Source organism: Hibiscus syriacus, unplaced genomic scaffold (assembly GCF_006381635.1).
Source record: "Hibiscus syriacus cultivar Baekdansim isolate YM2019G1 unplaced genomic scaffold, ASM638163v2 tig00111402_pilon, whole genome shotgun sequence".
Classification (NCBI taxonomy): domain Eukaryota; kingdom Viridiplantae; phylum Streptophyta; class Magnoliopsida; order Malvales; family Malvaceae; genus Hibiscus; species Hibiscus syriacus.
Genome location: NW_024063082.1, coordinates 7,863,965 through 7,874,827, shown reverse-complemented (window position 1 = coordinate 7,874,827; position 10,863 = coordinate 7,863,965). Strand labels below are relative to the sequence as shown.

Sequence of the window (10,863 nt, the reverse complement as noted above, 5' to 3'; positions counted from 1 at the left end):
TTTCAATTATTTATCATAATTTTCAACCGTAACTAAGATATAACATTAATAATAATCACGAAAATACGTAATATTTTATGTTAGGAGGTAAACTTATAAAATTTTAAGGGCAAAAATAAATTATCAATAGAACATATATAAAAAAATATAAAAAATAAGAGAATTTGAAATTTTCAAGGAAGAAACTATCTCATTCACACCCATTCACTCCATCTATGATAATAATAGAAGTATCAAATTATGATGTTGAAACAGAATATTGGAGTTGCTTTCAGACTGACATGTGCTATGAATCAAATGATAAATGTAGTAAATGGGCAAAACAGCAGAAGAAGAGTACTGATTTCATCATTGTTGGAGCAGTTCCTTACATGTGAGGGGCACTATACATCTGACCAAAACTAGCAGTTTGGGTCTGAGAAATATGGATTTTCACGAAGAAAACAGCCTTGAACAAAAAGCATTTGATATCCCAACTTGTAGTGTAATCACCCGCTGCCATTTCATAATCTTACCAAATTGTCCATATCTTCACCTTTCTACTCAAAAACTATTTCTATCTAATTACTTTTAAGATTTCTCAATGATCATAGTATAATTAACTTGCTAATATCATGGATCCACTTTTCAATTAAAGAATTGATTTGGATGGACAGCCATTTTTTGGAATAATTTTCAGGCTTGTAAAAGCTATCATTGAAGAAGAGACAAGTTTGGTAAAAAAAAACGTATAATGAAACAAAGAAAATGCAGGTTTCCAGGCCAATATCTAAGGCAGGAATCATTAATAGAGGAATGATGAATGGTGACAAAATATGGTGTTCAATTAGGAACCCATTCATCAATACTGCTTCCAAATTTGATCCCATTTTACTAAAATATATTCTTCTTTATAAATAATGGGATGCCGGCTTTAACTTTGTCTACTTTCTTGTCTTTGTTTTTGTTAGGTTTAAATCCTGCTTTTTAATCCTTTTACTATATAATCACTATATTTTAATTCACATAAAAACCCCTCTTCCAGCTAATGACATTTTAAAAATACGAAAACTCAAGTTTATCACACTCATGTAGTGAGTGAGAAAAAAAGGGATTTTATGTAAAAATATTTTTTTAAAAAAAATTGTCTAATAATAATGTTTGATTTAGAGATAAAGAATAATATATCATTAAATATTATATAAAAGCAAGAATAATATATCATTAAATATTATTCTCCTTAGAAGTCTTGTGTTCAAACAACTATGTGCAGGGTACGTATACCCTGTTAATTGGTTAAGAAAGTTCTAAATTAATATTACCGGGGAAAAGCAACAACAAGGCCATTGTAACAGTAGCTATGTTAATAAAATGACTTTTTAATATTTTTCCAATTAAACTCGTACATAGTTAACCGATAAGAGAAACATAACAAACTCCTAAATAATACTATAGATAAATACAAATAAAATCAAATTAAAACAAAATCCCTAATTTAAGCATAGTAGAAGGAATTTGACCTTTTTACTATTATTTTCTATTCAAAATATGACATAATAAAAATCAACGTTGACAAAATTATATCATGATGTAGGGACCAAAATGAAATTTAACCTTTCTGCAACCATCTATAATCAAGAAGAAAATATAACAAGTATTAAGTAGGATTTGAATCCACTACCTTTCGGACCAGAACCTTAATCCGGTGCCTTAGACCAACTCGGCTAGCTCAACCTGTTGTACGTAAATCTTAATTTTATTTATATAATAAATGTCTCTATGACCTACAGGATATATCGAAACCCAGACTGAATTCTTAACATGCGATTATATTTTAGTTCTACAAACGACATTAAGTCCAAATACACTAACATTTTATCCATCACTTTCCAGTATATTAATCATAATCACATGTAAAACCCATTATAAATGTATAAATCATAATAAAAAGAATAATGTAAGATAACTTGATATGCATATGTCAATTATCCAGATTTTTGAAGCCATATTAACCCTTTCGGAGTCCCACGTTGGCCGCCCTTTAGTTCATTATTGATGACTTTTCAATTACCTAAATATCTAAAAATTCAAGCTTTAAACATTTATATATACAAAGAGCGTATGATTTCATAATTGTAGACACAAGGGATCAATCCTTTGATAACCTTAATAATCCCAAATAAGAAAAAGACATGAAAGTACCGAGTTGCTTCTCATTTAATAAATCAATCTCAGACAATCTTTTTTATACAAAACTATGAGAAAGAAATTCATATATGATACAATTTCCGTAACTGCATGCGAAATTTTACTTCCATGAAAAATAATCTGGCAAGTCCCATGTTAAGAATCAGCGAGTCCCGTTTGACTATTTGGTACAGATATGTACAACTACTACTGCAAACAATCAAACGAATGCAAGTAAATAATATTATTCCCAAGTCCTTCCAGTTAACATGATAATTCTCGTAAACAACGAATGCATATATGCCGGCATACACAACCGTGTTTATGCACGGATTGATGAGCACCAAAAACATGACAAGGAGAGACAATGAAGTTTCATCCAGTAACATTATACACCCTCGAGCTTTTGCTGATTGTCAAAACCTCTCACGAAGAAGCCAACAGAGGACAGTATGCCGATGATGTTGAAGCATGTAAAAGTGCGTACCTTAGACTACCTAACAGCCTGAATCCCTCTATCTCATATAGTCAAAAAGAATGCTGTATTATGTGCAAGAAGATGACTTCGTAGGAGTACCAACCATTCAGGTAAGCAATGGCATGTCAGCATGCCCTGTTTGAGGGATAGAAGGCTTATTAATCATTGTCTTCAACAGTTCCATGATATTGGAAAATGATGGACGCTTCCAAGGCTCACTGCATTAAAAATTGACAATGATGAAACAGGGAAATTTGCTAGCAAGCTTAATATCACAAAAGCTTTTTTAGACTTACTTGGCCCAGCAATCCTCGATTATGGCAGCTACTTGAGGATTCAAATCCCGAGGAATATCAAGCCTTTTGCCCTTGAAACCAACAGCTGCTACTACCTGCATAACAATTTAGGTTGGGCTATGTTTGTTAGAAAATTAAACTCAAGAAGATTGTCATTGCCTGACAATATTTAAGTTTACGAAATAGTAAAAACCCAAAGTTCAAAGGTACTAGATTACAGAAAAAAAAAATGCAGATATATCAGTAGTTCATGTTCATTGAGGGGTACGTTGGTCAACGAAGTGCAAAACTTAGCTAATCCATTGCAAGCTGCAAAAATTTCAAAGAGCTTCCCTTCACACTTTGTCCAGATACATTTATAAAAATTAAGTTAGATAGACAAACTTGAACTTTATTTGAATATATGCATACATTCAGCATAAAGTGATGAAGATAACCATAGAGTTCATTTTTCATATGACATTCAAGTATGTGGTTTATAGTTCAGGTCATACAACACACTCTTCAAGGGAACTTTTAGTTGCCATGGGATTATCATTTCCTTTTAATGAAAGATTCAATATGAGCCTTGTCAAGCACGCTAAATCATCAGCAAAATGAGACATTTGATGAGACAAAATCTCTAATACATTAACAAACCTGTGCTGGATTTAAATTGCCCCATGGTAGTTGCAATGTTGCAAGCTCCCACAAAATTACACCGAAACTGTATACATCAGACTTCTCGTTTGATGGCTCATCACGGAGAACTTCTGGAGCCATCCACTCAGGCTAATATAAATAAAATGTATTTGTTAATATTTTGCAGCATAAACAGTGATCTATGGTAACTAAAATAGAAATACCAAGAATATAGTTAAAAATTAGTTTAACATACAGTTCCAGCTGCTGATTTGGATGAAAGAAATGTGTTTGCCTTCAAACGAGAAAGCCCAAAATCACAAACCTGAATTTACAGACCAGGAAAGTGAGGAAGATTTCTGAGAAGTAACTTTTCAGAGAAATTTGCATTAAGAGGGAAATGGATATAATTAAAAAGTGGGTAATAAATTAAAGTAAATGATGTTGGCTCCAACGATATACATTGCTGGATATGATAACAAAAACTAGTCGAGAACCACTTCTAATAGTAAAAACCTGTGGCTATATTTAATAAATGCAAAGACATTACAAGGCATGAGATCTAGATTCCATTATAAGTTGAGAACAAAGAAGCCAATCACCTGGCTTTTATCCATTGAAAAAATAAGTAAATTAAAACGGAAAAATGTTTATGCTTCCTGTGACAGGATTATTAGGTGAAAACACTATGCTCTTTGAGATACAGCAGCAACATTTTGGGACTTACCTTCACCGTGTATTTCTTGTCAACCAAAAGGTTTGGTGATTTTAAATCTCTATGAACAATAGGGGGATTACGTCTATGAAGATAATTCATTCCCTTTGCCTGTGCACAAAAGAAAAATGAGGGTGATTTAGACCATCACATTAACAATACATAAGAATGATACATAAGAAATTGGAAAACAATAAACAAAAAGAAAGTGAACCATTTGAAACCCACCACATCATAAGCCATACTCAAGCGACGCCTTTCATCCAACACATCTCCCACACCGGGCTTACGCAAAAGCCTATACAAGCTACCTCTGCAAATTAGAGTCAAGGTTTTAATCCACTTAACAATTCGAACCTCTAAAAGTAGTAGTAAGCAGTAAACAAAACAATTTTCTCGTCTTCTTTATTCAACTGATGGAATGCAAACACGGGCATTTCCCTTCTCTTCCCACCCCAAAAATATAAAAAACAGAAAGCAACAAACCTTGATAAGTATTCTGTGACTATGGACAAGTTAGGGGGCTGAGTAACAGCTCCCATAAAAAGAACAATATTTGGATGCCGTAGACGTTTCATTATTGCAACCTAAAACAATTGAGGTGAAAATACAATCATATCATGAACATGAATGAAAAACTGATGTTCCTTAATCTCATGAACAAAATTGTTCAAAATGTCAGCCAATTCATACCTCACTCAAAAATTCTTTATAACGCTCACCATGCAAATCCTGTTCCATGAGAATTTTCACAGCAACATCCTGTAATTTAAAAAAATTATATGGAGAAAGAGGAATCATCAACAGCATGTGTAAAATTTAACCACCATAGCGTTCATTCCTACCAGGATTAGTTGCAACCAAGGAAATTTCTTTTATCTGGTTCATAAATTCTGGTGGTAGATTAGTCCCCAGTAAACCTATGATGTGTCTTACCCAGAGTGATGATGCATTCTAGATTAGTGTCAACAAGAGACAACGTAGGATTCTAACCCAAGTCTACTTATATCATGGCAAAAAACTCGCCAATTGAGTTAACATCTTTGTCAATTTTAGTTGGTTCAAAACAGAGTACATCAAGAAAAATCATTTAATGAGGAATTTCAGCTCAAAAGCAGTGAATACTTTTAAGTAAAAATTCATCAAAGGTGGACCAAACTCCAAAAATAAAATATGATAAAGTATAGAAGGTCCACTCTTACAATGACAAAGTACCAAACAGGTGAGTGAAAGATGTCTACAAATGTAGATAATCGGAACTAACAATTTCTTCCCGTGATAATTAAAATAAGTTGCCTGAAACTTATCGAACATTAGTGAACAATGACTTTCTATGAATCAAGGTGCATTTCCGGATTTACCCATATTCAAAAAACCCTTTCCATTTACAGGCATGGCTAAAGAGAAATAGCATTAACAAATTATATTGACTGCTGGTTTACAAAGGTTATATAATAACAGGGCTTGACACTGCATGTATTAATAGTGTCAAGATCAATATTCAGAACTGAAAGTTAAGCTTTGATGGTCAAATGATGTGAGCTGAAGTGAACTTCAAGCAGTTTAAGATTTGGAACTGCGAGAATACTGTGAAGAAATTGATTCAGATTGGAGAGAAAAGATTACCTAGACCTCAAACCTAACATCAGCAGATGCCACCTAAATCGATTGCACATAGACTACAGTCTAAAAAATCTGAAAGTTTTACAAATACCATAACTCCTAAAATCAAATACACGTAAAACAAATTCTGCATCTTTGGAAATACTAATACATGTCATTAATGAATCTATCTACTTTCATTTGTCATATATATATATATATATATATATATATATATATATATATATCACTAATTGTTGACATTTTATAATTCCCAAGGAACATCACAAACAAAATAGGCCCCAGAACCTCCATAAGACGACTAGAATTCGGCATACAAGAAAGCAGTGCTAACAATAAACAAGATGCAGAACAGAAGATATCAAAAATAGAACTTTCATAACATTTAACTTTATCCTTATGTACAGAAGGATTCTTACTGAGCCATTCCATTCAGCACGATGAACGGTTCCAAAAGAACCTGAAAAGAACCAAGTCCAAACCAAAACATTGAATTATGACCAAGAATATGACCTCTCAGTAGTCTATTCTGTGAAAATAACTTTCTTAAAGACGATGAGAAAATACCAGAACCAATTCTCTCTCTTAAAACAAGATCACTCCATGGAATGTCCAAATCATCAACTTCAAGGACAAGTTCTCTACTTCTTTTTCCAGGAACAAGTTGATTACCCTTAGCAAACCTTGAATCCTTAGTGGAACCCCCCATTGGGCCAGCCAAGACTAGATCTGGGACATCTCTATGCCCTAGAGGAGGGACGTGCTTTAAAGGATCTTTAATGATGTTCTTTGAGCTTATTATAGACTGTGAAAACTGGGAATCTCTATCATGAGTAGGTGGCTTAGCACTATAACGTAGGGGTAACTGTGAGACATCATTCATATTACTTGACATCTGCACATGGTTATTTCTGTCTGTGCCAATGTTACCAAGTTTCTTTTCTTCATCCATAAAAGTACCTGAAATGACGGACAACTATAGCTTACTTGCGTACCAGATGAATAACAAAAACAAGTTTTAACCATGCAAAGATAAGGCATGACTGAACACCAGGAAAAGGCATCAAATTTATATATCACAAACATCTAATGTATTACAGATATAGAAATGGCAGCCTCAGCAGTATTATAAAAGTGCAATTAACAATACCAAACCAGCTAAGCAAATATACATACATACATACATATACATAAATATAAATATATATATATATATATATATATATATCAAAACCAGATTAAAATCTATTTATGAATGCTTGCCCACGTAAAATTGCAAGGGTCGCTTTTCTGGTTTTCCCTTATAACTTGAAATAATCTGACAACACCTTCATTTGAGTCCAGGATGAAAAATTTTAGCCACAATTGAAAAGCCAGTGAAAAAAAATTCAGTGGCAAGATTCACAACTGTTAAGTTATGAGATGAAATTATCTATTGCTTTCATCAATGCAGATGCTGAAATTTTTTATAAGAACTTGAAACAATACAATTCATCTTTGAATGACATTGTACTCAATAAGGCACTTCACAAAATATGACATGTGGGCAAAAAGAGCAAAAGAAACTACATACTTCAAGCCAAATGAAAGACTAAAGCCTGAAATCTAAAAGCAGATAAGGTGCATTCAATAAAGCTCTTCATATAGATAATAACCGAAAATTTACCTGCTGTAGCATCATAAAATACAAGATTAAGTGATTCACAGTCTGAAAAGTATTGTTTGGCCAATGACCTGAAATCAGTGGCAGGTATAGCTGGTTTGAGATGTGGAAAGCGCAATGGGGAAGAAATTGAGATGGAAGAAGGACCATTGAGCAAGGAATCTGGCTCGCATAAGTAACCTGGGTTTCCAATTAGATCAACAAGATACTCCCTGAAATCACAAAGACAGTAAGGTAGGACAATTTCTCCATAATAATAATATCCAATAATTCTCAATATCAAATTTGTTCAAGAATCAAAATTCAATCTCCAAACACTATAAAACCTATGTAAATAAGCTTCAGAAAGCTCATGAAAAAATAAAGCTCATCTACACTAGTGAATTAAAACCCTTCTAGATTTATTTCTAGGATAGACATTCTGCCATAACTTGGAAGGTTCTCCATCAGATTGGCTTCATGAGATTATTCTTCCATATGGAATACTTTAACCAAGGCAAGACAAGGCAGTTTTTCACAAACCGTTGACCAAAATGGGAAGAAAGAAACACAACAAGCAAATGCACTGCAACCAAGCAAGTGAAGTAGCGGGTGGAATTAAGCAAAATATAGTTTCAAAAAGGTTGATCAGTTTCACATGACAAACAACAAAAATCAATTAAAAATGCAGGGTTCCTTTGCCAGCAAAACATTGTAATTTAGAAACAAGTCACTAAAGAAAGACAAATTCAGAATTTAAAGGAAATAGATTGTAAATCAGAAATAAAACAAACATAATCAACACCAGCCGAAACCAAAATATCACGTTGCTGATATAAAATACCTGTCAAGCCCAAAGCGAACAAGGCAAGAGGAAGCATCGTCTCTTTTGCAATATTTGCATCCCTTTGCAATCCGACATGGTAGATCAATTGTGTCAGCTAGCACCTGCATAAGTCATGTTTGAACTGTGAATGAATCCCCTTCCCTTCAAAGGGTAAAAAAACATTTTATAATAGGAAATTTGCTCCACAAGTACTGAAGGCATAAAAAGTTAACAATTAACTCAGGTCCTTACTTTAAATAGTAAAGCTCGATGTCTGCAAAGGCCAGCGGACAGGCTACCTATGGGAACCACAACTGAACCTAAGCAATCTTTTAAATCATCACTGCAGTCCCTCCAATATGAAAACAAGTCATCCTCTTCAGTTGTAAATGAACCCCTTCAGTTTGAAATAGAACAATTATTCGCCATGGCACAAAAAATTGTATGAATTTTGAAATTTTGTGCATTAATCCTATACTCACCCCATGCGACAGCAGACAAGCTGTGCTAACTCCTCAACAACTTTTTTTGAGGTTATGCAGCTACGAGAAATGTTATAGACTCTATTTTGGAGTTCCTTTATGCCGAGATCATTTCTTCGGTCAACTAATATCACTTCTAGTGGTGAACCAACCGCACGATCAACAGATCTTAGAGAGTCAATTGATGGAATTCGCCCATGCTCATGCAGATCAGTGCACATAGTCCAGACATATTGATTAACTCCATGAATTAAATAAAACCCATCAGGAACCTTTTCGAAATATGATAAGCAACCACTCACCTGATGCACATAACATTGAAAGATGAAATTCAAATGTTCAATTTTTTATCAACCAAATCCTGAAAACTTAACTAAACCCTAGTTTTCACATGACGTGTATTCCAGATGCTATGCAGCTATATACTACCATAGTACCCACATTCATGTCAAATATCAGAATAGTAAAAGTCACCTCTCGCAAAATTCAGAAAAATAAAAAATACCTTACACCAAAAGTTCAGATTGATATGACACTGAACCAATGGAAGACTACAGTTATGAAAAAAGAACTCTTCACATCACAACAAAGTGTAAGAGCTCATGCACTAACATCCAGTTTATATTATTACTGATCTTTAAAATCATCTAAAAAATAACTCCATTCAGTATCACGATGGTTATATTCAACTAGGCATATTTGTTCAATCTCCTAGCCTTACGAATCATTACGTAAATTTAAACAAGACAGGCGAATGGTGTAATGAACAAAAAAATCTACAAGAAACATACCCAGAACCGATGGGAAACTATCTCAGCAGAGCTTGAGCTAGTTGTTGCGGAATCATCCGAAACCGGACCCAAAAAATTTGGGTCATCAGCACAGGTAGCTTCCGAAGAAAGCCTCAAAGCCAACGCCAGCTGAAACTGATAACTCTCCTCCGTTTGCTGCGCCCAGCTTTTCCCCGACGACGAACCCCCAATTTTCGTTCTCAAATCCACAAGCCCAGAGCTCCCATCGTTACCACAAGCGAACGCATCCATCTCGTTAGCCGCCGTCGTAGAAAGGGTCGGCACATAATAATCTCCCGACAAAGAGCTCTCACCAAAGCTACTCCCGCTCGATTGCCGTTGAAGACCGATCGACGAAGCAAAAGTATTCCCTCCTCCTCCCCCGCCGCCGCCACAGATTCGATTTGCTTGTAGCTGGGCGTGGTTTTGACTCTGACTCTGATCCCAATCAGTTAAACCTCTCTCCAATTTCACTTTGTTCTTGCTACTTGCGGCTTCGCTTGAAATCGAATCGTAATACGGAGGCGGAGCTCCCGATATGGACACCGAGAACTGGTCGTCGGGATACTGGCTAAGGAGAGAGTAATTGGATCTTCTCCAGGGCATTTCCATTGAAGCTCTAAAGGAATTGCCTATCACAAAACCCTAGAAAACCTATGAACCGCCATTGATGAATATTTGAAGCTTTTTAGCTTTTTTCCCCCCTTTGTATATATATTTTTCTTTTTCCTGAACTTTTTCCTCTTTCTACAATTCTATTGTCGGAGAGAAGGAAAAGGTTCCATTTTTATTCGGTGGCGTTATTGTAATATGATTTTTTGGTGGGTAAATTATACAAATGATCATTTATGTTTGAGTCAGTTTTTGTTTTAACCACCAATAATTAAAAAGTTACCTAATATTATCAAGGGTAAAATACACCCAGATCACTAAACTATGTGTTTGGTAACAAATTAGTCACGTATCAATTAGAAAATTATTACACACAATTCGATAGTCACTAAAATTGAAACATGTCTAACATAATTTGATATAATAATAATTCCAGTCTTAAAAATCTATATATATCTATCAAATTTATCTAAAATTTATTAAATTATAAATAGAAAGAACTTATTCTTAAGTCACCAATTTTATTAGAAAATAAAGGTTCATTAAATAATAGTGAGCATATTAAGTGGCAGATCTATGTCTTGGGTGGGCACGTGTCTACATTAAATTTT

The 10,863-nt window shown here is 34.3% G+C and overlaps 1 protein-coding gene across 1 annotated transcript; it reads right to left on the bottom strand.

Annotated features, from left to right (window-relative positions):
- Positions 1-2,238: 2,238 nt before the first annotated feature.
- Positions 2,239-10,407, bottom strand: LOC120162102 (serine/threonine-protein kinase CTR1-like). The gene is made up of 15 exons (XM_039172280.1): positions 9,641-10,407; positions 8,850-9,151; positions 8,620-8,764; positions 8,386-8,489; positions 7,566-7,774; positions 6,467-6,859; positions 6,319-6,359; positions 4,970-5,038; positions 4,763-4,863; positions 4,505-4,589; positions 4,289-4,387; positions 3,818-3,886; positions 3,580-3,711; positions 2,941-3,035; positions 2,239-2,862 (listed from the first exon to the last, which is right to left on the bottom strand). The coding sequence occupies exons 1-15, from the start codon at positions 10,250-10,252 to the stop codon at positions 2,751-2,753; spliced, it is 2,568 nt and encodes an 855-aa protein (XP_039028211.1). The 5' UTR covers positions 10,253-10,407; the 3' UTR covers positions 2,239-2,750.
- Between the last annotated feature and the right edge of the window lie 456 nt (positions 10,408-10,863).

What these genes read in the sequence shown, in the direction of transcription:
- LOC120162102 (XM_039172280.1), bottom strand. Translation starts at nt 10,252, where the DNA reads ATGGAAATGCCCTGGAGAAGATCCAATTACTCTCTCCTTAGCCAGTAT. An exon ending in ATAAAGAATTTTTGAGTGAG is followed by an intron (nt 4,864 to 4,969) that starts GTATGAATTGGC and finishes CAATTGTTTTAG; the next exon opens with GTTGCAATAATGAAACGTCT. An exon ending in TGAGTATGGCTTATGATGTG is followed by an intron (nt 4,388 to 4,504) that starts GTGGGTTTCAAA and finishes TTTTGTGCACAG; the next exon opens with GCAAAGGGAATGAATTATCT.